Below are 23,965 nucleotides of genomic sequence, written 5' to 3'. Positions count from 1 at the left end.
TGCATCTTGTCACCCATGCTTCTCTGTTCAAACCTATCCAATCAGGGCCACTCCAGCTTTATAACGCACCTTGATTGGTCCAAAGATGGGAATTACATCATGTCAAATTCGGGCGACTATGAGATCCTCTATTGTAAGTGACCGTCTTTGCACAACGCTATGCGTGCGTGTGTGTGTGTGTGTGAGTGCGTGCGTGCGTGCGTGCGTGCGTGCGTGTGTTTTCCCTAAGCGACTCTCAGTGACTCTGTGCTCCTACAGGGGACATCACTGGAGGTTGTAAACTATTGAGGAACCGCTTCGAGAGCAAAGACCGGGAGTGGGCCTCCTACACCTGTGTGCTGGGCTTCCACGTCATGGGTGAGAGCCCGGCCCCTGCTGCACCGGCCCCGCTTTGACACAGTACACCTCTTGTTGCTGGTTTGGTTATCATAAACCTTCAATGTTGCTGTTCTCTTTGATTAGTCTGCAGTTTTTCCTCTATCTCATAATGCATTTTGAACAGTTAAAAAACAACCACCTTGTGTTTCATGTTTTGATACTGATGGGTTGTTTAGCGGAAACTGTTATACGAAGCGACCCATGAAAACGATACATAGAGATAAAGATACAGATACATACTTCGATACATAAATGGACAGCAAGGTCGTAACATGTCGGCTGCGGACATGGGGGCTCCAACCCAGTATCTATTCCCTTTATGATTGCGTGATCACTCGTCAGTTGCTAAGATCTATGCTAATGTATCAAGCCGATGGGAGCAGATCTCACTAAAGCAACAGTTGAACAGATGAATTAACCCCCCCCCGCGCGCTGAATCACGTGCACGCTCTCCCCAGGCGTCTGGCTGGAGGGCTCGGACGGCACCGACATCAACGCCCTGTGCCGCTCCCACAGCGAGAGGCTGGTGGCCGTGGCCGACGACTTCTGCAAGGTCCACCTCTTCCAGTACCCCTGTCCAAAGCCCAAGGTCAGACTCTCATCACAACTCCATGGTGGATACTGCAGTGATACTCGGTGATATGGTTGTACCTCATGATGTCCAAGAGGGGCTGTAATATGTAACCGATCGTTAGAACAATCAGAAGCGTTCGATCTCTTGATGAAATGTTTACACATTGTTTTACAGAGTATCAAAATCCTAGACCTTACTTCATTTCATAATATAACATCAATATTCCATACATATAAATCAAAGGTCTCTATTTTTGTGATCGTGGACAAGTCCTGGACTCATAAAACTCACATCCGGTTTAAGATCACAGGGATTTCAAAGCTGAATTCGAGTCACGTGTCCATCATTAAACAGACACACATCAAAGTCAGATCAAATCAGATTCGACTTTATTTTCATGGTGCAGAGTACAGGGACAATGAAATGTATTTGGAGGTATAAAAACAAGTGCAAAAGAGCAACTCAAGCACAGTTTGAATATGAATTGTGATATAAAAGTGTGTGTGTGTGTGAGTGCGTTGGGGACATGCCTGCACGCTCTCCATTGTGTCGTGTATAAATAAACAACCTAAATGCCAGCGCTCTTCTTCTGTTTATTTATTGATCGTTGTGTTTTCGTTCCTCCAGGCCCCGAGCCTGATGTACGACGGCCACGGGAGTCACGTGACCAATGTGTGCTTCACGCACAGCGACGACCACCTGCTCTCCATGGGGGGCAAGGACACCTGCATCCTCCAGTGGAAGGTGATCGGATGTGGGGGAGGGGGAGGAGGAGGAGGAGGAGGAGGTGGAGGAGCCGGCAGCCGCGAGAGACTGGCCTCCACCTCCACCAGCTCCCCAGAACCGACCACTAGCTGAAGGGAAGGGAATCCCTTCGGCCATGGACTGCTTAGAGCAGCCTTGTTTCACGGGCCTCGTTTTGGTGGACTCTCCTGAGGTCATAAATGCTTCGGCCACCAGAGGGCGACGTAGGTCTTGCCTCTGTCTTTTTTCTTCATCGCTGACGTCCCCAACGAAAACGATCAAACGCTCAGAAGAGACAAAGCATTGCCACATTGGAACATTTCATTGGGAATGTTGCCAATAAGAAAAGCATAATCACGCCATACTCTATCGATTCCCAACATCTTACTGTTCTTGTGGGGTTGGACATTTAATAACTGGACACCATGGCATCACAATAGGAATGTGCACAATCTACTCATGCTCTCCCAAAAGCCCAGGCCACACTTGGCAACCATCTTATGTCGTTTTAAATTAAAGTCCATAAAGATGTGGAACATAAAAACTGTTTACCAGGGCTGCCAGTGATATTCTATTACGTATAACAATGCAGATGTTGTACTTCAATATATAATGAGACATGGCTATGCTATAACTGTTGCAGGCCTACATTGAGATGCCGATTAGATCATTGTATGCGGTATTTACGGTATTACAACTGTCATACAATGTTATCTTTACAGTAAACTCCTGACCACCTACAGCCACTAAATATACATTTAGTATTGAGTGTGTTGTTTATAGAATGGATTTCCTGAAACAGATGACGTTCTTAATGTTTACTGTGTGAGTGAGTGATTGTGTGTGTGTGTGTGTGTGTGTGCGTGTGTGTGTGTGTGTGTGTGTGTGTGCATGCATGCGCATGTGAACATAGAGAGAACCAGAATGCAAAATAGAACGGTTTAGAAGGAGAAGTTAGATGTTCCACTTAACCTTGCCTATCGTGTAGTGCGTCATAGTTTTTTTTCTGTCCAATAGATAGAGAACATTACTTGAGGGTTGACCGAAGTAAAGCTGTAGAAGATCCAATACGTTGCGTTATGCAACATGTTTTACATGCCAAAGAAGAAGGAAAGGGCTGAAAAGGAGGGAAAGAGAAATACTGAGATGAGAAATAAACTGTGTAATGGATGTAAAGAATTCCAGTGAAGCATATTGTGTATAATCATGTTCACACTGCCATATGACTTGTGAAGACCGCTTCCATTACAAATACCAACAAATAACATTCCATTGTGTGTTTTTGTTTCTATTTGCACGCTTTTTCTGTTTACTAGGAACCAGCAATCAAAAAATAGTGATGGCATATTTGGATCTTAAATGTGGGTACCTCTGAATTCATTATTATATAACAATAACAGCTTATTGTTTGTGTGTCTATTACTGTGATACAAATATGTAAGTTGAATATGGGATATCAATACATTTAATGATTACATTTCTGTATTTCTTTCATTAAAAGACGATGGAGACTGTCTCGTTTACTTGTGTTTGAATTATTTGCTCATTTTGAGTAGACTTTGTGCTGTATTGGGGGCCATACGCCGCTAGAGGGCAGCTTTAGTTCAAGTTTCATCCGGTTCGAGGGGTTATCGTTGATGCGAAGCATAATCCGAAACCAGTATATCCTCTGCCTCACACTCACGCTTATGAAAGCAGAGTAAGTGCAAAAATGCCAATACGGTAGTCATTACTATAAACTAACCAGCGCGTTATGACGTTTTGCTCGACACACAAACGCGCAAAGTCTACAATTATGTTTACATGCGCGTCCGTGTGTCGGCAACGTCCCCTCTGCGTCGCGCTGCTTTTTGAATCGTACATTCTGTTATTTCAGCAACAACGTCGGCCCATACATGTTTAAAGAATCATTCCCATTCATACCACTGCCCGAGTTCTTCCTCAAAAACACAAGCATTATAAATCCACATTGTGCATATTCGCGCCGCCGTCTTCCTCGTTCATCGTCGCCGCGTGCACGTCATCCAGTCAACTATTTAAACTTCGAACATACGCGCGCGCGTGCGTGTGCGTCGAATATTATTTTATTTTTACTGTATGTATTATTTTGGCGCGTGTCGGAGATTGCCGATTCTATATTCCGAAGATGACGTTTACAAGCAAGGCGGGTGGGGGGGAGGGGGGCAGTGTGCGAGCGTACGCGAGTGTGTGAACTGAGCGGAGGTGAAGAAGAGGAGGATGAAGCTGGGAGCGGAGGATGGGAGGAAGAGTGGAGTAAGAGACAGGCTAGCTATCAAGGGCTGTGTGTGCATGCCTGCAAGTGTGAATGCGTGAGTGGGTGAGGAAGACGAGGGAGAGAGAGGAAGGTCGCCGAAGGACCGAAACAAAGACGCAATTTTGGACCCTGGGAAAGATTGTAACGGAAACTTTAAACTTTTTACCCGCCAGAGCTCGGCTGTTGTGCACGGAGCCGGCTTTGTTTCGCGGCGGGGGTGTCTACAGTAAATGAAGGGATAAAATAGCTCCAGATCGACATTTTTCCACGCAAGTGGGGAAACCCCCGGGACGGCGTTTGATAAGGGTTACTAGAGAATGGCGGCCAACATGTACCGAGTGGGAGGTAAATATTGTTAAAGTTATATTTTAAGGAATCCCCCAAAGTAATTGTTCGTTGAGAAGGGATCGGGCAGAAGGGGGCTAGCGTGCTACTGGGTTAGCTGATTGTGTGTTTAGCTGCTAACGAACGCTAGCTAGTCCCTGTAAAGCTAATGCTGGCCGGTTAGCTTATCTAATGTGGGGCGCTAATTTTTGTAGCTAACGTCAGGCGACCTCGCCATTAGATTTGGTTAGCAGTACGTGCTAACTAGCTCACTTTTGTTAGCTTTGGAGCGGACTATTTCGTGTTGGGGACATCTAGTTTGTTGTCTAACGGCGGGTTAAAGTACTGTACAGGTTGTTGGATACTCTGAACTGTTTGTAAGAAGCCCTTCGCCTTTTGGTGGAGTATTGCTGGTCTTGATATAAGTATAGTGGCTTTGAATGTGGAGGCACATATTGGTACATTTCGGGAAAGTACTTTGCAAAGTTATGACTCCTTACTAACGCTCTTGTCGTAAGTTGCCCTGTGCCGGTTATATTTCCTCAAGTCCTCTCATCCATAACTTGTAAAAACCATGCCATGGCTCAACTTTAGAGTCGCCAGATACCACACAAGCAACACAGTTAACCGCCAATATACAAACAACAAAATACGAATGGGAGCTGTGTGCCTTTTCACAAATAAAGGAAAGCTTCTCGAACACGATTTAGATATCTAGAAAAAAATGTAAAATATGTAAAATAACTACAATAATATGCATGTGGTAATTAAGTATTTACAACCAACCCAAAAGTAGTCATTACGTGGACGTTCATGTGTTCATCTTATGCCCAATTACTGCGTGCACATTTTGCATGGATAGCCCTGTTTTGAATTGTGCCGGGCGCGAATATTTGTTTCGATACGATCAACATTGTATATAGTACTACCTTAATAGAATCCCCATTGGGGTACTTCTTGATGTATTTCTTTAGGAATACACCGCACACTAGGGTGCATACTTGGTATTCTTAACGTCACTTACACTATATAGTAAAGTTATTGGCCGGTGCGGTCATTTCAGCACTTATTATGACACTAATTTCAGCTCCACTTATTTTTTATATTTTTCCATTAAATCGGTGTAAACTGATGCCATATCCCTCATTACAACTCTCACTAGCCATGGCCAAAAGCTGTCGCCCGGTACCTGGGCTCGACTTGGCCTTCCTAGCATGTACTGCCCCACGTCAGCACCCCATAAGCTCTCTGAGTACCACACTCGCGCCACCAAGGCGTAATTTACAAGCGTGTCTCCAGCACAATTTGCATACTTCCTTGGGGAACGTTGTCACTACAATGGTACAAAGAAGTCATAAGATGTTTCTCCTATTGTTTCATTGCTTCTTCTGGAATTGGAAGTGCGTCTTGCTGCAGTGATTTGACCATGAAAGAAATGCCAACCCTATTTTAAATTGTATGTTTACAGATATCTATTCGTTAATCTTGCTCATGCCAATAGGTGTAATACAAATTATATTGCATATTCCAGTGCCTTTTGTAATTGTTTTACACCTAGTATATACTTATAAAATGTGTGCAGGTGACACAGTACCTACAACACTGAAGTGATTGACCAACCTGACAAAACTTTAATGCAAGTATTCTGGCTATGATGAAACAAAAACGACCTTAGAAACATAGCCGGAACTGTAGACTTAGAGCAATTGCAGGCTTTTTTTTTTTTTTTTAAAGGTCATGTGTTACTTTCTGTCATCTACTTCCCCATCAGACACTATTGAGTTCTTAGCATGTCCCAAAGTCAATATTGGAGCAGTCTTGCCCTCTGTGTATGTTGTCTGGGGGGAAAAACTCTACTATTCTGTTGTCTGCTAAATATAGCCTGTTTTGAAAACTGGTTAAGTGTGCAATGTAACACAACCATTACAACTCTAGCTAACCAAGTGGTATAGTCAAATAACGATAAAAAATATCACCATTTAATTGTTTGAATTGGAATATAAGCTTCGCTATGAAATTGCTGTATACTAACATTTGTCGTAAACCAGAATTATTTCAATGATGCCTACAGATGTGCTTTTGGTCTCGTTACCGAGGGGCCCCTTAATGACATGTATGCAACATGTCTCACTGATCAATAGTCAGGATAAGGGGGATCGATGCAGTGGCTTCCTATTTAAATAACGCCTGAAATATTGGTAAGGATTTACGTGGGAGATTCTTATCTTGCGTTTTGACTAGTGGTAGACCCACAGAAGGATGCTGCATTAAGGACTGCGATCATTATCTCACCAGAGATTAGTCAAAGGGTTTCCGTGTGTGTGTGTGCTTTCCTACGTATGCATGTATCCCTCTTCAGTCACCCTCAAGCACCTAGCACATTGCGCCACTCTCGCCGCGTACGTCCACAGTGAACACTCTTCACTCGATTAGCCCTCTCGCGGGATCCCTTTTTGCAAGATATATATATTGTACTTGACCCTTATGCGCCCCTTTTTCCCCCCTCCCTTAGAAGTAATTGTATACATGATCTTTGGTAAAAACCCTTCAACCTTCACCCTGATGGTACCTGATGGCTTCTGCGGACAAATGTAGTGAATTGAGCGACGGCGTCTCTTCATAGGTTGCGGGCACTATATGATCGCCAACAAAGAAGCAGGCTGTCTTTTCTCTCCGGATCATTGATCTATTGGGCTCCCCTATAGCCCTCTGCCTCTCACTGATCCTTCTGGTCTGCAGTGGCTTTCGCCCTGCCCGTGATGCCACTCAATTCTCTTAATTTGTCCCATTGAGCATCCACACCACAAACATGGCTCACCAGACGAAATCGGAAAACAAAAAAGGGCATTGACCGGACGAGTATGGCTTGCCCTGAATGGGATTTTCTTCTTTCATCCCTGACGATATGGACGTATCAATATTTTGGGTCCATATGTTATATAATGGCACAGAAGTGACATGGAGACATGCGAGGAAGTGCTTCTTCTTTTTTCTTTTTTTTTATCCTAATGTGTATGATTATGAGCTCAATTGATATATATCTGAAGAATGCATGCAGCGTGACAGTCCATCCCGTTTAAGACAACATAATATGTCTATCAAGCATGCGCAGCCGTGTGTGGGAACCAGGTCAATGGTTGATTGAGCTGATCCATGATAGGCCCCTCGTACACACTTCTTTTGGGATCAGATCATGACATAAAGGGGTACGACATTAACAAGTGTCTGGAAGAGAATTGCAGAGAATAGAGCCAGCTGCTGACATTTGTTATAGAGATGTGTCAAATTAGTCTATGGCTCAAGTATATTCATTTCCCTTTGACACTTGGAACAGACTTATGGGCCCGTTTGTTGAAACAAACGGTACAACTTTAGTCCCTGGCTTTGGGCCTAGTCATCATCACACAGTGGGCTGTGATGGGCCTTCACTCGTGCAGAAATGATTTTGTTCTGATTCTGATAGTGGTGAAAATAAGACCTCACCTATGCTTTATCACCTAACTTCAACAGTATTGTGCATTACAAGGAGCAGACTATTATTTTTCGTTTTTCCATATGACTCTTGTTGCACTGGTGATGGCTCACTCTTGGCTTGTGGCTTATGCAGGACCTTTAATGTGACCTGAATTGTGGTTATCGTCATTTTAACCTGTCCCCATTGTCCGTTAAGTGCTCCCAATGGGAGTGTAGACATCTTCCTCTTGTTCAATCGAGGGTCTGATTCACATCCTGGAGGTTACTCTTTTCTACCATAGTACCACCTTTCTATATTTTCCCTCCCTTCTGTCAAGTATTTTTTTCAGCAGGCTACCTGCTGATGCGTACTGTGGCCTGTATGCGGCCTGTAATCTCTTCTTGACAAAATGACAAAAAGGCTGCTCCTCTGTTCAACGTTTATGATTTATGATGATTAGGATTTTGTGTACTTATCCCTCCCTCTCTCTTTCAGATTACGTGTACTTCGAGAATTCGTCCAGCAACCCCTACCTGATTCGCAGAATAGAAGAGCTCAACAAGGTCAGTTTTTTTTTTTGTTCTGGGGTCGGGTACTTGTTGTCTAAATATTTATTCAGTGTCAATTGAATTGTGAAGCATTCAATCTGTTGTGAATCGCTGTGCGCCACCTAAAGGAACACATTTCACATTTTGGTCACAGGGTTAAATTCCTCTGAAGATCTTTTTTTATACGTTCCGCATGGAAACCAAAAGCACCACAATTACAGATCAACCAATGCTGCTTTGCCGCACCACTGCAAAAGTCTCCCATATACTTCTCAAAAAATAAATAAAACATGCGCTCCACCAGTGTCAAGGTCACTCGTCATTTGCATCGAGAGTGTGGGTGGTAAACGTCGTATTTAGTTCCAAGATATTCTACACGAGGCCGCTCCGTCGGAAACGCACAGCGACTCTGCTCTCCCAAAGCGTGCTCCTTATCGAGCATGTCTTTATACCCCCCCCAAAGAGCCCCCTTTTACTCGGCCGCCAGTCTGAGCTCCAATCCTACCGCCACGACCAGCGAGCCCACGGTTGGCCAGGCGTGGCAGGTGAGACGCGGCGGCGACGGCAGTAGGTGCAAGACGCTGGTACGGGAGCTCCTTATATAACTCGGCAGTAGCGCTGGTGCGTGACACAAGCCGGCCGCCCCAGTCAGTGGGATTAAGCTTGGTTTATGTAACACTTAGATTGAAGGGGGGCTGTGGTGAGGACTTCATCTTCCCAAGTACTGATGGATGCTCAGCACGCTGAATGCGTGATGTAATAGAGTGAACAGCAGGGACACAACGTCAACCAAATAGAAAAACGCATCTATTCCGATACTAATGAGGCCCTGGCCAACGCAATCGATTTTCAGTAGAAAGAATTTGAGTTGTTGGTTTGTTGGCCTTTAAAATCTTTAAGGCCCAAAGCACACAAATGGTGAGTTTTGCTTCACATTTGCTGCGTGACCATAACAATTTATTTAATTCCTCTTTTAACATTGTAACAACGTTGTAAACCCTGTGTCACTGTGCCTGTATATATGTATGTATTGAGGTTTATGTATATATTATGGCCGTAAATAATGTATGTGTTCTAGTTTGATTACACAGCTCATTATTTAAGTATTCATGTGCTGCGAATGCACTATGAAATAATTGGGCCAGATCTGCCAATATGCTTAAGAACGGAAGGTTTTGTGAATGTAATTTTATACATGACGTCATTTTTACATCGACTTTTCTTACAGCATTATAAATAAAGTACAATAATCTTCTCACGAAAATATTGTCTGTATGCAGTATGAACCTGCGGTAATACGATTCAACAGGATCATGAAATTAACTGCTGGAAAACTGCTGCAGAGCTGTGAGACAACAGACCATGTGATGCCTTTTAACCAATCACAGGGGATAAGCCACACATTTAAGGCCTGCCTACTGGCTTTGGTGGATGACGATCAATACTTTGCAGACCACCATAGCATATAAATATATAAACCAAACAAATTAATGAATTAATTCAACTGAATAAATCTTAAAAAAAACATATTTTGAAAATGTCTGTAAGTGTGCTAGAACCAAATGCTGACCACAATACGTCTTTCTCTACCTCCTCAGACGGCCAATGGAAATGTGGAGGCCAAGGTGGTGTGTCTCTTCAGGCGGAGAGACATCTCGGGGAACCTCAACACACTGGCCGACAGCAACGCAAGTGAGTAGCGCTTGCCTCACTCCTTCATTGAATTCGTTATCTCTCTTTGATTCTTATCTGAGTTTGAAGGGGACCAACCATGTTGCTGAGATTTGCATTTACTACATTTTATGGTCTTAAAAAGCAACCGGCAAACCTGAAATGACAACAGAAAAGCCGGCCTTTGTAGCGCTCCGCAGCCAGCCTTGAGGCCGGTACTCTGGTCCATTTCAGGGTCCCAAATCTTCATTTAACCAAGGCTAGAGTAGAGGCGCCGGCCACGGTGTGAGCTAAACTCTCTGGGCAACACACAGCTTGCGTAGACAAACTGTATCCTGCATGTGAAGGGCAATGCGTATCACTCGGGGACACAGCACTTGAAGATAAACAGGATTTTCTAGTGACGTGTGCAAACTTGAATAACGATTTTTTTAATTATTCATTCATACCTTATTTGACCAGTGGTGCCAAAAGGATTGATCATCGTTTGGTTCTCATACCTAATATGCAAGTTTGACCCTGTAAGATTTTGAGCAAAAGTTTGCAGAGTTGTGTTAAGGTTACGATGGTACAGTGTGGATTCATAAAGAGGTCCAGGCCAAGTCTTTCAAAAGGCCGTGGCAAACTGGTTTTCAGCCGTTGTAAACACTGGCCTTTACAACACTTCTTGTTTACCCTTCCTCACAACTAGGGCTGGCCCGTAACTATATTGTTTAAAAATGTGGATAGATTGTTAAGTTTTCCGAACAAATATATATTATTATTTTCATAAAACCAAATGCCTGCCTTACAAACCGATATTCGAAGTTCGGGGCCCAGTGCGAGCCTCGACCATGAGAATGGTTTGACCCATCCTCCCCTCTGCTACTGTTAGGTATTACACTATAGCATAACAAACAGGTTTCTCAAACCTCAGTCAGAGGTCCGGGCCCTGGCCGTCCAACACAAGAACCTCATGGAGGAGACGTGACTCCGGCCATGATGCATGGAGAAGGCACACATCTCGGACTACTCTCATAATGCAAATTGACACTGGGAATAGCTGTCAACTTATAGCAGAGTACCATGTCCTGGTAATACTGACTAATTTGTAATAATAGTAATACAATGGCCACTGGGAATAAATCATGGCAGGCGTTTTCATACTGCTGCCAGAGCGAGGTAGAGCTCATTGTAGCACAGGGATATGATGTAGTTTACAGCTTAGCAAATCTAACTGAAGCAGACCCATATGAGACACAGACTTGCAGACATCCTCCTGGACAGGCTTGAAGAGGAACTTTCTTGCTCCGTCATTATTAATTTAGGAGGGTATTGCTTCATACACAAAAACGGAGGTCTGAGACTCGGTTTCAGTTAAAATAAAGTTGAATTTACGCTCCATTCGTCGGACTCTGAACGAGGACGTTCAGAGTGTTTCAAACCACAAGTTTCTTTTGTGCTGTATCTAGAAGTACTCTTTTATTAGAAAATAGTGTGACGTTTCCACGTTAAAGCTTTTGCTGCTACGTGCACTTGTTCAGGGAAGGTTATTGTTGGCTATATTTTGACCGTATTTAAAGCGTTATGGCTAAGGAGATGTACTGAGAATATATGTAGATCGGCATTCAATAGGCTCTATAATGTTGGCTCAATTAGTTTATATGAGATGCAGGGGGAATAATTGGCCGCATCTCATAATGAATTGTACACATTGATCCGCTGTATAAATCTGCAAACGAGTAAACAACAAGGATTACGCCGTTGTGGCCAAAAGATGGAGACGGGAACGAGCAGAAGAACCGTGTGCCTGCCACACGCGACTGTGAAATAAAACGGTTGCATCCAATAAGATGTCTTTCTGTGCATAGGCCCTAATCTATTAGGCCAATACTGCTAAGCCGCATAGTGGCCGCTAATGGCCCCGACCACCGTTAGGCCTGATCGGATTCCCTCATCCGCTTCTCCGCCACCGCCGACGCTAACAGCCCCCCCACCCCCTTCCTCACCCCCCTCCCTTCCTCACCCCTCCTCTTCCTCCCCTGCTGCTGCAACGCTCCAGACAAAGACACACGCTCAGTGACACACACACACACACACACACACACACACACACACACACACACACACACACACACACCCAACACCTCAAAATGGATGCGTTAATACCGCCTTCAGCGTTGCAGCTTCTTTGTACATCGAGGCCCCAACCTCTTCGCCGTACTATCGACAGGGTTTTCCTCGTGCACCAACGTGAACGCGACCATGTTTTGGCCGGTGTCTCTCACATGCACACACATCCACATGCGCACACACGCTTTTTGCATGCAAACATTTATGCAAATGTGCAGTTGATGAAATTGTCAAGTTATTTTTGGGGGTCCTTTTTTATCTACTTTGCCATTCAAAGTCACGTTTGAATGAGGCTATTGGGGGGGAACATGTAAAATACTCTGCACCAGGAAGGCATCCTTGTTATCACCTGGTTTCCCTAAGCCCTCTGGATGCATCGGGTTATTTCTGAGGATACATTGAGCTCAGTGTTGCACCATTTTAATGTCTGATGAAAGGACACCTGGGGAGCTTGAATTTAATCTCTGGCTGAGAGTATCTCCCAGCCCAGCACACGCCTCGCCCGCTACTGCTCTCTGCATTTGGGGCCTCCTTACAGACACATCTGTGGTTCGTAGGCACAGCAGGGACCCCCACGAGTGGAGGGCTACCGGGATGCTCTGTAGACCGACCCACTGCTGATTTCACACCAACGGACCGCTGTGAAGCGGTGTGTTTCGTCACCACTTCTGCACCGTGTATGACTGGACATTTTCGGTGCTTTGCTCCCGCACTGTCTTGCTCCTGCCATTCAGCATCTAAAGCCGGGGCTCCTTAGTCTCTCTGCCCTCCCTCGCTACATTGCTCTCTCTCCCTCCCGTCCCCTCCCTCTCTATCTCTCTCTCTCTCTCACTCCCGTCCCTTCTCTCTCTCTCCCGTCCCCTCTGTCGTCGTCATCAGTCCGTGTCCTGTGGTTGCTCGTCCTCTTCCAAGTGCCCGATGGCCCATAGGTCAAGGTCGTCCTCTCTAACTCTCTATCTGTCTCTGTCTCTCTCCTTCTCTTGCTCCACCCTCAGACTGTCTGTCTCTCTCGGTGTCTCTGTCTCTCTCGGTCTCTTGCTCCACCCTCAGACTGTCTGTCTCTCTCTCTCTGTCTCTTGCTCCAACCTCAGACTGTGGTACGGTTGTTTTTCTAACCAAAGGTTGCCCTGATGCCACAGGGCCGTGGAACAACAGAGGTTAACTCTAACTTGCATCTTTGTCAGGGGGAAGAAAGTGTCTGTGTTTCGGGGATTGGTTTGGGGTGTGTGTGTAGGGGGTGGTTGCGTTGGGGGGAGGGGGGGGGGCTGGGTGGTGGGTGCATGTATGCATGTATTTGTGTTGGACTGAACGTAGGAGGCTAGGAGAGAGCGAGAATGCCTGCCTGATATGTTTGCCTTAACTGACTTCCCCCCCCCCCTCCTCCATGTGCATGTGTGTGTGTGTCCTTTGTGTGTGCTTTCTTTTTAATGTGAACGCTACGTAGGAGTGTGGGTGTGTGCGTGGCTCTTTTTAATGTGTGTGTGTGCGTGTGTGTGAGTGAGTGAACGAAGAGGGTAGTAGATACATGATTGGGGGATGGGCGCCTCAGGTTTGGTATACAGGGTTTCCTACTTTGTCTGGCAGGGACTCGCCGGACAAGGGGAGGGAGGGGTGAGGGGGGGAGGGAGGGAGAGGGGTGGCAGGAGGGGTTAACAGAAAGGGGTGTGGCCTAAGGTCCCGGCCTTCTCTTTTGGTGACAGGGTTTCCTGTGGCTGAGTGCAGGGGCGGAGTCCACGCAGATGGAGCGAGATAGTTCCCCTCCCACCACACGCGCACGCACCCCACCCCACGCGCACCCCCCCCCACCCCCCCCAACCCCCCACCCCCCACCCGCTTGTAAATTACTCACTTGCCTCAAATTAGGAATGCGCAATCTAGTGGCTGAACGCACACACAGCCAGATTAATTTGCAGAGGCTTTTTTTAATCTCCAGCTATGTACTCCTTCATGCCTGGAAATGCCTTCCGTTCTGTGGTTTACGAGAGCAACAAACCACCGGTTCCACTTAATCCACTCGGAGGACGACGACCATAGTACTCGGTGGTCCTCCGGAAAATATCATTCGCTAGTCATTTCAAGGCTGTGATTTGAAGTTTGTGTGAATTTATTTTATGCAAAAAAATATATATATAATAAAAAAAAAAAAAATATGTTTGGATTTCTCACTGATATCATTACCATAGGCTCCGGTGTTTCAGTCCCGATGAGCTCATGTTGATATTAAACTTGATTCCACGCAGTTTGATCTATAGCTCCCCGATCCACCAAATGGATCTGAAACGTGCGTCTGCAGGGATAATCCCCTTTGTCTCCAAATGGCTCCCCAGCCTTCTCCTCATGGCGGCCTGTTGTTGTCTTTCAGGAGACTTTGAGGAGGAGTCCAAACAGCCCTCCGTCTCGGAACAACAGAAGCACCAGCTCAAGCACAGGGAACTCTTCCTCTCCCGACAGTTTGAATCCCTGCCTGCCACCCACATACGGTAAACCAACCTTTACGACTAACACATTTTAGTCAAGGCTTGATGCATTGCCACCAATATGTCAAGTCATCCTATGTACATTTTCTATGCATTATATTTAAATATATATACATTTATTTATTATTTTCTCTTATGGGCATGTTAGTGAGTGCCAGTAAGAGTCTACTCAACCTGGGAAATGTCCTGTCTCTTTCAGGGGCAAATGTAACGTCACCCTCCTGAATGAAACAGACGTCCTGGCCGGCTACCTGGAGAAAGAGGTGGGTCTGCCGACCGGGGGGGGGGGGGCAGTGGGGTTAGGGGACAAACCCGCTTTGCTGCATACCTGCTGTTTTGTTTTCATCTCGGGATTATTTGAGTGTTATTGATAGACGAATATAAAGAGGTATTTAAATGCAGAATATTTGTGTTCAATGCGTCCTGCTTTCTTTTACTCATCTATTTTTCTATTTGTATGACGATGTTTCAGGTGAAGCACTTTGAGTCTGCCTTCTGTATGAAATCTTCTATATAAATAATGTTGTCTTGCCTTATTTTCTTGTGGCAACGTTTCTTCCATTCGTTACAGCCTAGTAAAATCAAGTGTTTCCACTCTTAACTGTGCCATTCCCCCCACCCCCCACCCCCCACAGGACTGTTTCTTCTACTCCTTGGTGTTCGACCCGGTCCAGAAGACCCTCCTCGCGGACCAGGGGGAGATCCGGGTGGGCTCCAAGTTCCAGGCCGAGATCCCCGACAAGCTAGCAGAAAGTAAGCCCCGCCCCCTAGCAACAGACGCCCACCTCACAGTCACGCTCGGGTCGCACAAGCAAACGCGTCCATAAACGATGCAATTATATCGTTAGCATTAATTAAAAAAATATTCAAAGGTTGCATCACTACATATTTGAAGGCATTACCATACAACAGTATTCTTATTTCAATTTAGAGTTTTCTCCACAAATTCAGAAAATAAGATAGACCCCACAGATTCTCTGTGGACTCGGTGCTGCCCCCTACAGGCAAGGGGGAGTGGCAAATAATAGAAACAGATCAACAGCTGAGAAACTATTCATACAAAACCCACGGAAGGAGCCGTTGACTCAGTGCACCATAACCCCTAGTCCCGTGGTGGCGCCGTGTGTGGATCACGATCAGAGCTGTGTGTTTTCCCTCCGCAATCCGCCGGCCTCAGTCCCATCTGCTCCGGCAACCCTTTGAGACCACGGATACTGAGTCACCAGCACCACGATCGCATGTTGTTGATGTTGGTGGCTCTGTGCCCTGCCCTTCCCTCTCTCCCCCCCTCATCGCCACGTTCTTCATCGTTGACGTTCGTCAAGCGGGTGTCAAACAGCCTGGAACCCGGGTCTCTGATCAGGGCTGTGCCTTAATGGTACGAGCTCTACCGGGTGTTTGATACTCTTCAGAGTATTTCACATCACTCTGTCCTTTCTTGAAGTGCATCACTCCCCCGAGCCTCACCCAGTACCTGTATAGTTCTGTTCCGTGATGCGTCACACTAACGCCTCCCCCCCCCCCCCCCCACACACACAGTTGAACTGGACACTCGTATCCAGGACAAGCTCGAGACCAAGGTGTGGGACCCGGACAACCAGCTGAAGGACCCCCAGATCGACCAGTTCCTGGTGGTGGCGAGGTGAGCCATCTGTCGCCCCCCCCTGCTGTCACATGGCGGCCCTCGCGCCGTGGGTTGTCATGGTGACCGGCGCCTCTGTGACGGGGGCGGGCCTGGGTTGTGTTTTATGGGGCCAGGACGTGGGGTTGTTACGCACGTGTTTTTATCCCGGGGTAAACGGGTGTTTAATGGTCACTTTCACTTCAAGTCGTTTGAAGTGTAAGATTCATCCTGGCTAGGGAGTGGGGTTTGGATGCCACAAGTCTCACTTTGGAGGGAGTCCACGTCACGTTGGCAGCGGTTCAGCACTCTGTTGGCAGCACCGGAGCAAGCTCTCCCTCTTGTGGCCCTTTGAGGGAACATCACCGCAACGCTTAATAAAACGATATTCATAATATTATAATGTCAAACCGTTTTACCCGTTAGATTTATTTTTTTAGCATTTGCATTACATTTAGTATTTTAAGGATTGCATGGCTGAGTGTACGGAGATGTGGTGATGGTAATCGTGTGTGTGTGCGTGTGTGTGTGTTGCAGAGCCGTGGGGACGTTTGCACGCGCCCTGGACTGCAGCAGCTCCATCCGCCAGCCCAGCCTCCATATGAGCGCTGCCGCAGCCTCCAGAGACATCACCTTGGTGAGTAGAACAACTGACCCTCCCCCCCCCCTGCCCTTCACAGGCGGAGGCACAGCGGGGGGCGAGGGGGTCACCGCAAACAAGGGACACAGGCAGCGCTCGACTTAAAGGTCCCATATCATACCACCAGGTGTGAGTGGGATTAGCCGTTACACGCAGTTTTGAAAATCTGCCTCTTCTGACATCACAAGTGGGCGTGTCCACCTAAATCTGTGCTGGATAGATCAGTCTACCAGCCCACCCAGTGAACTGTAGCAAACGTTGCTCATCTATCCGTCACACATCTAGGTGGACACGCCCACCTTTGATGTCAGAAGAGGCAGGTTTTCAAAACTGCTGGTAATGGCTAATCACACTCACACCTGGTGGTATAACATGGGACCTTTAACGTTAAAACATACCATGACCTGTGAAATCCAAAATGGGACCCATGGGTTTTATTCGACTGCTTTCTCGCCCTGAATAAGGTTGCTTAATCGGTCGCTGTACTTTAACATTACATTTTTGTTTCATAGAAAGTTGCCAAATAATGATACTTGAATGTGCCGCAATGGCTGTTTTTTTTTTTTTTTTTAACAAAACCAGCCCATTAACGTCACCAGGAACCCGCCTGCAGCCCAAGCCAAACACGAACCAGGACACCCCGGCTCCAGACCTCTAACCCAACTCTGTCCGGTTCCCCCCGCAGTTCCACGCCATGGACACGCTGCAGAAGAACGAGTACGACCTGGCCAGGTCCATGTCCACCCTGGTGCCCCAGGGGGGGCCCGTGCTCTGCCGGGACGAGATGGAGGAGTGGAGTGCCTCGGAGGCCATGCTGTTCGAGGAGGCGCTGGAGAAGTACGGCAAGGACTTCAACGACATCCGCCAGGACTTTGTGAGTCCCGCCTCTCCCAGCCGTGTGTGTGTGTGTGTGTGTGTGTGTGTGTGTGTGTGTGTGTGTGTGTGTGTGTGTGTGTGTGTGTGTGTGTGTGTGTGTGTGTGTGTGTGTGTGTGTGTGTGTGTGTGTGTGTGTGTGTGTGTGTGTGTTCGATGGAAATAAACCTTATTCTTCTCTCAGCTGTGTAGTGATTGCAGCCTCGCAGTGTGTTCTTTGGTTCTTGTGTAGAGCGTCAATAACGTCACTATTTTTGGACATAATCTCACTGGTCGTTGGAAATCAAAGGATCTCTGCTTTAGGACACATTGCTTTCCACCTGTGTGGAGCGTAGTCCTTCATCCCAGTGGTTAAAACGGGACGTTGGTATGTTTTGCCTTGCAGCTGCCCTGGAAGTCTCTGGCCAGCGTGGTCCAGTTCTACTACATGTGGAAGACCACCGACCGCTACATCCAACAGGTGAGGCCCCGCACTCGTTCAGAGCGCGCTTTGGATAATCGAACACGATGATTAAACACTAGGCTTACCGTGATCCTCCTCTCCTCCCCCAGAAACGGCTCAAGGCAGCGGAGGCAGACAGCAAGTTAAAGCAGGTGTACATCCCCACCTAGTGAGTACGCACCTGAACTGCAGCTGATGAAAGTGTACACACACACACACACACACACACACACACACACACACACACACACACACACACACACACACACACACACACACACACACACACACACACACACACACACACGGGACAGTGGACCCCACCATCTCTGGCGTACGCGGGGCCTGTAGCGTTCCCAGGATTAGCTCTGGCTAGGCTGCAACAATCGTGACCACATCAAGGGGACATGGTCATGTGGTTGGACTTTTCGGACGCGTCTGATCGAATGAAACCCATCCTTTGTGTCTTCCAGCACGAAACCAAACCCCAACCAGATCATGGCCCCTGGTAGCAAGCCCGGCATGAACGGAGCTCCAGCCGGCTTCCAGAAAGGCCTGAGCTGCGAGAGCTGCCACAGTAAGTGTTCCTCAGCGAGAGCTGTCATTGGATGGGCGTTGGTGAACCCGTGCTAAAGCTGACGCTAACCAAATATGTGAAGCTGTCTACAAAACAAGAAAATTGGATGACAATGATTATTCTCCTCTTTGGATGCATGAAATGTAGAATATAAAATGTAATCAAGCCAAGTTAAGAAAAAGTCTGCCCTGAAAAGCTTCAGATTTCTGATGCCTGTAAAAATACTGCTACAGCTTTAAAAATGAAAATCAAAACAGTTTATGGGAGTGGTGACTATTTTGCCATGTTTTTTAAAATGTTTAACACTTAAGATTTCTGTGGTTAAATATTTGAATGTTGTACGAAGAATACCACCAACGGTTGAGTCACGTTCTCCCTCTCTGTGCCCCCCCCCCCCCCCCCCCCCCCCCCCCAGCGGCCCAGTCCCCTCAGTGGTACGCCTGGGGACCCCCCAACATGCAGTGCAGGCTGTGCGCCTCCTGCTGGATCTACTGGAAGAAATACGGAGGCCTGAAGACCCCCACACAGCTAGAGGGCGCCGCTAGAGCTGGCTCTGTACGTTTGGCTCCGCCCCATTCACCCGTTCATTCATTGAGTATCCCCCCCTAAGGGAGGTGGCAGTGGGGTGGTACTGCACTTGAAGTCCAATACAACCTGCTTATTTTACATGAGCTATGTGGTTAGGGGGGTTTTGTTTTTTTATGATGTTGGGATCGTTTAGGGAGCTGGGATTTGTTGGAATAATCCTCAGGGAGAAATATATTATAATATTGTACTACTCAATCTTATAATTTCTTTAATGAATATTGAGATCACCTTTCTCCTCCCTCCCTCCCTCCCTCCCTCCCTCCCTCCCGGCGTTGTGTCGTGTGCTGCAGGAGTCGGGAGGCCCGCGCGGTCACATGACTCGCCAGGAGGCCCAGGGCCTGTCGCCGTTCACGCGCAACGAGGGGCGCGCCAAGCTGCTGGCCAAGAACCGCCAGACCTTCATCCTGCAGACCACCAAGCTGACGCGCATAGCCCGCCGGGTCTGCATGGACATCCTGCAGCCGCGCAGGGCCGCCCGCCGCCCCTACGCCTCCATCAACGCCAACGCCGTCAAGGCCGAGTGTAAGGGGGGGGGGGGAGTGTGTGGGTCTGGGGGAGTGTGAGGGTCTGGACAAACAAAGTGCACTTGACTCCTAAAGCTTGAACATTGCCGACATGGGAATCTGACCATGTGTTCTTGCATCCCGTCCTCCAGGTATAATCCGGCTGCCTAAAGCCACCAAGAACCCCCAGAAGAACAGGGTGATCCCCCGGCAGTCCCTGGCCACCATAGTGAAGGATCTAGGTGAGCCTGGATGCTCCGTCTCCATTCGCCCAGGTTTGAGACGTCGTACTCTGGTCCTAAAGCAAGTCCTCTTCCTCTCCGCAGCCATCACGGCCCCCCTGAAGCTGAAGGCCCCCCGCGGCCTCCCGCCGCCCATCAACCGCAACCAGACCAGCCAGCCCCGTGGGGGCCCCGGCCTGCTGGGCAAGAGGCCCTTCGACAACGTCAGTATCTCGCAGATAACGGCACGACACCTTTCCCCTTCCTCTCTGCTCGCCACGCGCACCACGACATCGCGACCGCTCTTGTATTGTAGAGCGATATAACCTTTTGGGTCGTTTTTTTTACTCGTATTTTAATAACGGGGTATCTCTTTTTTAATTGTACTGCGGTACTGCACTCCAGAGAGCGGTACTGCTCTCCAGAGAGCAGTACCGCAGTACCCATCTGGGATTAAGCAAGCCCCGTCTCATCGTTGAATCAGTCTCCATTGAACTAGACGATGGTTAGCGCAGTAACGGCGGTGGATGTTCCCCAGGCCGGCCCGGGTTCTGAGTGGGGTGTTCTGCGCTGTGTTCTCCAGCAGGCCGGAGGTGGTGGCGGCGGCGGCGGTGGCGGCGTGCCGTTCCCCACCAACGGGAGGCCCTTCACGTCCGGCCTGAGGACCACCTCCCAGTCGGTCATCAAGCGGCAGAAGGTGAACCAGGGCGACGCGCCCAACCCCGTGGTGTTCGTGGCCACCAAGGACACCAGGTGAGCGCCCTCCGCCTCGCCTCCGTCTATACACACGCAGCGCACCTTTTTAAAATGGCGTCGGAGGGATCCGATGCGACCGAGTCGTGAGTGCACACGACCCCACGCCGTTAGTGTCTGACCTGATTGTGCTAATCGCCATTAAGTGTGGGCGCAGCCGGTCAACGCCGTTCAACACGCATGCAAAGCACCGCGCTGGAAGGAACAGCGTCTTAACGCCTTCATTCCCTGTCCAGGGCCCTGAGGAAACACCTGACCCAGTCGGAGATGCGGCGGGCGGCCCGGAAGCCCCACCTGCCGGTCCGCATCAAGCTGCCCCCCCCTCCGCCGCCGCCCCGCGCCCCGCCCATGCCCCTCCTCCCCTCCAGCACCAGCGAGCCCATCATCCTGGAGGACTGAGGCGCTGGGCGTTGCCCAGGAGCCAAGAAGGATTTCCCACCGGGATTGGGATTGGGGAGGGGTGGGTGGGTGGGTGGGTGGGGGGGGAAGGGGTGGGTCTTAACACTCGGGCGAATCACGTACAGGGCAGCGCCGCTCGCCTCGTACCAGTAGTGGTCCGATTCTTTCTCTCTCTCTTGCTCCAATTTTTTTTTTGTCTCTTCTTTGATCGTCAAATGCTTCCCAGAGAGCGCACACACACATGCATACATCCACACACACACACACACACTCACGCATACTGACATATTCGCACACACGCTACTTCGGAGACTGTACGTTTTATTCGTACCAAACAAAATGGTAAACACGCGTGTAGAAAATCTGTGGCCAACATGTCCTACCACCACTCTTTGGGTCGAACAGTTTCCTCTCTCACGTCAGTCTCTTTTTTTAAAGGATATTTTTAAATGTGTAATTTAAAATCAAGATGCGCCTCATCCTGGAACTGCGGTGATCAAGCACACGTTATTTTCCCCCGCCCCCCCTGCTCCCCCGTCCCCTCCCCAGGTCTATCTCTGTAAATACTAGCGACACTTCGCAGGCTGACACCTTTTTGGGGGCGTGACGCCTGGATGAAGGATACGAGGGGAGGGGGGGGGGGAGGGGGAGAACTCGAAGCATGTTTCTCCACAAAGCAACCGGGTTTTATTTTTTTTTATGTGTAAAACTGGATTTCCACCTCTCCCCCGCTGACACGGAAAACGGCGGAAAAATTCTGATGGGTTTTGCCAAGTCTGAAGCAGGCACGCGCACACACGCGTGTGTGTGTGTGTGTGTGGGGGGGGGGGGGGGGGGGGGGGGGTGTTGCCGCGTGCGATCGCTCCCCGATGGTGTGTCTTTGTCTTGGATTTTAATGGCCTGCCTGTGCCTGGCCCCGCCCCACCGAGCTCCAGATCCCGGCCCACACCACGTGTCTGGCGTCATGCCTGATAAGGAACAGCAGGAGCTGGGACAGATCAAGATGGGACTGATCAAGAACGCCATGCTTGCATGTAAAGACCCCCCCTCCCCTGAGTGTGGAGTGGGCCACCACAGACATTCAACATCCCTCAACAACAACAACCACCCCCTGTTGGTGTCCCTGTGATGTCGGTCGTGCTCTTGTTTGCTTGTTTGTCAACTTGTTGTTGCAATCCAGCAAAATTTCTGTCTGTCCCACTCGATTGTTAGATTTGCCACGCTTTTTTTCTCTTTTTTTTGTTTTCTACAGCCGTTTTTAAACCGTTTTAGGTCACATTTGTGGGCTTACGTCAGAGATGGTTTGAAGGGGTTTTTGTTCCTTGGCACCGATGGTGTAAAATGACGTACTAATCACATGATGCAGTAGAACATTTGAATGGGTGAGACAGACGAGAGGAAAGGAGAGGTGAGCATTATTATGACTATGAGACTGATATTTAAAATGAACGTTTGGCTTTTTGGGTTTGTTTTGTGTGGATGATGTCCGCCCAGAGTCTAAATTGTGTTCTTAAAGAAAAAGAAAAAAAAAAGTTGTAAACCTCACTTCAAAGGCGACCCCCTGTTGGTTCTCCTGTCGATGTCCAGCTCTATGGCGACTTCCATCCATACACACAAAAAGTTGACTTTACAGTCTTGTGCTAAACTACAGCATCATGTTACTGATTTTTTTTTTTTTTTTAGAAGGATATGATAATAAAGCAGCAATATATAAGATTAGGTTCACAAGTCATGCTTTTAAACTGTGAGTATGGTGATGTGAAAGGTACAACTCAGTGTGAGTTGATTTGGCCGTTTTTTTGTACCCCTCCCCTCCTCCCCTTTCTCTTAAGTTAAGGGGGTGAGTACATGGAAGTGTTAATTGGATAATTATAATTCCTGTGTAGTTCTAAAACTGTGAATTATCACAGCAGGAAAAGGGCTACATGATGGATTTATAAGCAAGTTTGGTCCCAATGTGGGCTTTTCTAATGTTTCTTAAGAAAATACATTAGTAAATTCGTTGCAAATATTAATCTGAAAGAAGACATAATGGAAATTCCAGTGTTTTTTTTATTTTAAATATAAATTCTAAAGTGATTCCTGCTCCATTAATTATTATGGAGGGGTCCTGAAATGATGTATATGTGAAACAAGCTTCTCATTCATAGGGTGGGTTTGGAATGGGGTTGGGGCGTGATTTGATCCATGGACAGAATTCAAAGGGAGAGGGGGTAGAATTTTCTAAGATGGCGAGAGAAACATGCTACAATTGAAAAATATTTCTTAAGTGTTTTTTATTCCGATGTCTGTATCCCTTAATGTATCTTGATAAGAAAAGAAATAAAGTTTTTTTTTTCTTCGTGGTCGCACATATGTACTTCATCAGTTATTTATTCATCAGTCCGATTAACTCAACGTTGGTTCTGTATTCTATGTTCATTTGGTTTGTCAACACCCAATAAGACTAAATTTCACTATTTTATCACAAGCTCAAGTAATTATACAGTTCCTATTCAGATCACTTTGGACCGACGATTGATAGACAGCTGTTAATTAGAGAGTTGTTAAAACGTCTTTTCAACCGAGGTGTGAATTAACACTGGTGTAACAGTGTTGACCAATGAGCGTCAGTCTCAGGATTGTTTATTGGGCATTTGATCCTTTGGCCTGTGGCCCTGTAATCATCCGGGCCTAATTTGATAAGGGCGCTGCATTCTATCAACGATTGTGTGCGAATTCCAAGGAGTGGCGTCGTCCGTGCGTTGACGTGATTGGTTGATTGAACTGTCCCTGTGACGTGGTACGCAGG

General features: G+C 47.5%; 2 protein-coding genes across 7 annotated transcripts in view; both read left to right on the top strand.

Annotated features, from left to right (window-relative positions):
- The window catches only part of eml3 (EMAP like 3), a 30,709-nt gene extending 27,499 nt beyond the window's left edge, over positions 1–3,210 (top strand). For all 3 annotated transcript variants that reach the window (XM_030339196.1, XM_030339195.1, XM_030339197.1), the window contains 4 exons: positions 46–133; positions 259–357; positions 837–967; positions 1,580–3,210. In XM_030339196.1, coding sequence (XP_030195056.1) covers positions 46–133; positions 259–357; positions 837–967; positions 1,580–1,810 — 549 coding nt within the window. In that variant the 3' untranslated portion in view covers positions 1,811–3,210. The remainder of the gene's footprint in view (positions 1–45; positions 134–258; positions 358–836; positions 968–1,579) is intronic.
- A 659-nt stretch (positions 3,211–3,869) lies between these two features.
- On the top strand, positions 3,870–23,525 carry mta2 (metastasis associated 1 family, member 2). Of its 4 annotated transcripts, XM_030339198.1 has the most exons (19): positions 3,874–3,970; positions 4,145–4,316; positions 8,245–8,312; positions 9,896–9,989; positions 14,443–14,560; positions 14,757–14,820; positions 15,193–15,310; positions 16,097–16,199; positions 16,716–16,815; positions 17,504–17,692; positions 18,077–18,151; positions 18,244–18,302; positions 18,607–18,710; positions 19,126–19,265; positions 19,589–19,820; positions 19,954–20,043; positions 20,128–20,267; positions 20,606–20,775; positions 21,012–23,525. In XM_030339198.1, exons 2-19 carry the CDS (start codon positions 4,289–4,291, stop codon positions 21,172–21,174), a joined length of 2,055 nt encoding a protein of 684 aa, XP_030195058.1. In that variant the 5' UTR covers positions 3,874–3,970; positions 4,145–4,288; the 3' UTR covers positions 21,175–23,525. The 4 variants fall into 4 exon arrangements, with proteins under 4 accessions (XP_030195061.1, XP_030195060.1, XP_030195059.1 ...); XM_030339201.1 differs by having other exon boundaries at positions 3,870–4,316; positions 20,128–20,246; positions 20,609–20,775; XM_030339200.1 differs by having other exon boundaries at positions 3,870–4,316; positions 20,128–20,246.
- Positions 23,526–23,965: the final 440 nt, after the last annotated feature.

The sequence above is a fragment of the Gadus morhua genome, chromosome 17 (assembly GCF_902167405.1).
Source record: "Gadus morhua chromosome 17, gadMor3.0, whole genome shotgun sequence".
Classification (NCBI taxonomy): Eukaryota; Metazoa; Chordata; class Actinopteri; order Gadiformes; family Gadidae; genus Gadus; species Gadus morhua.
The sequence above is the reverse complement of the archived record's forward strand: the minus strand, read 5'-3'. Positions and strand labels throughout refer to the sequence as shown.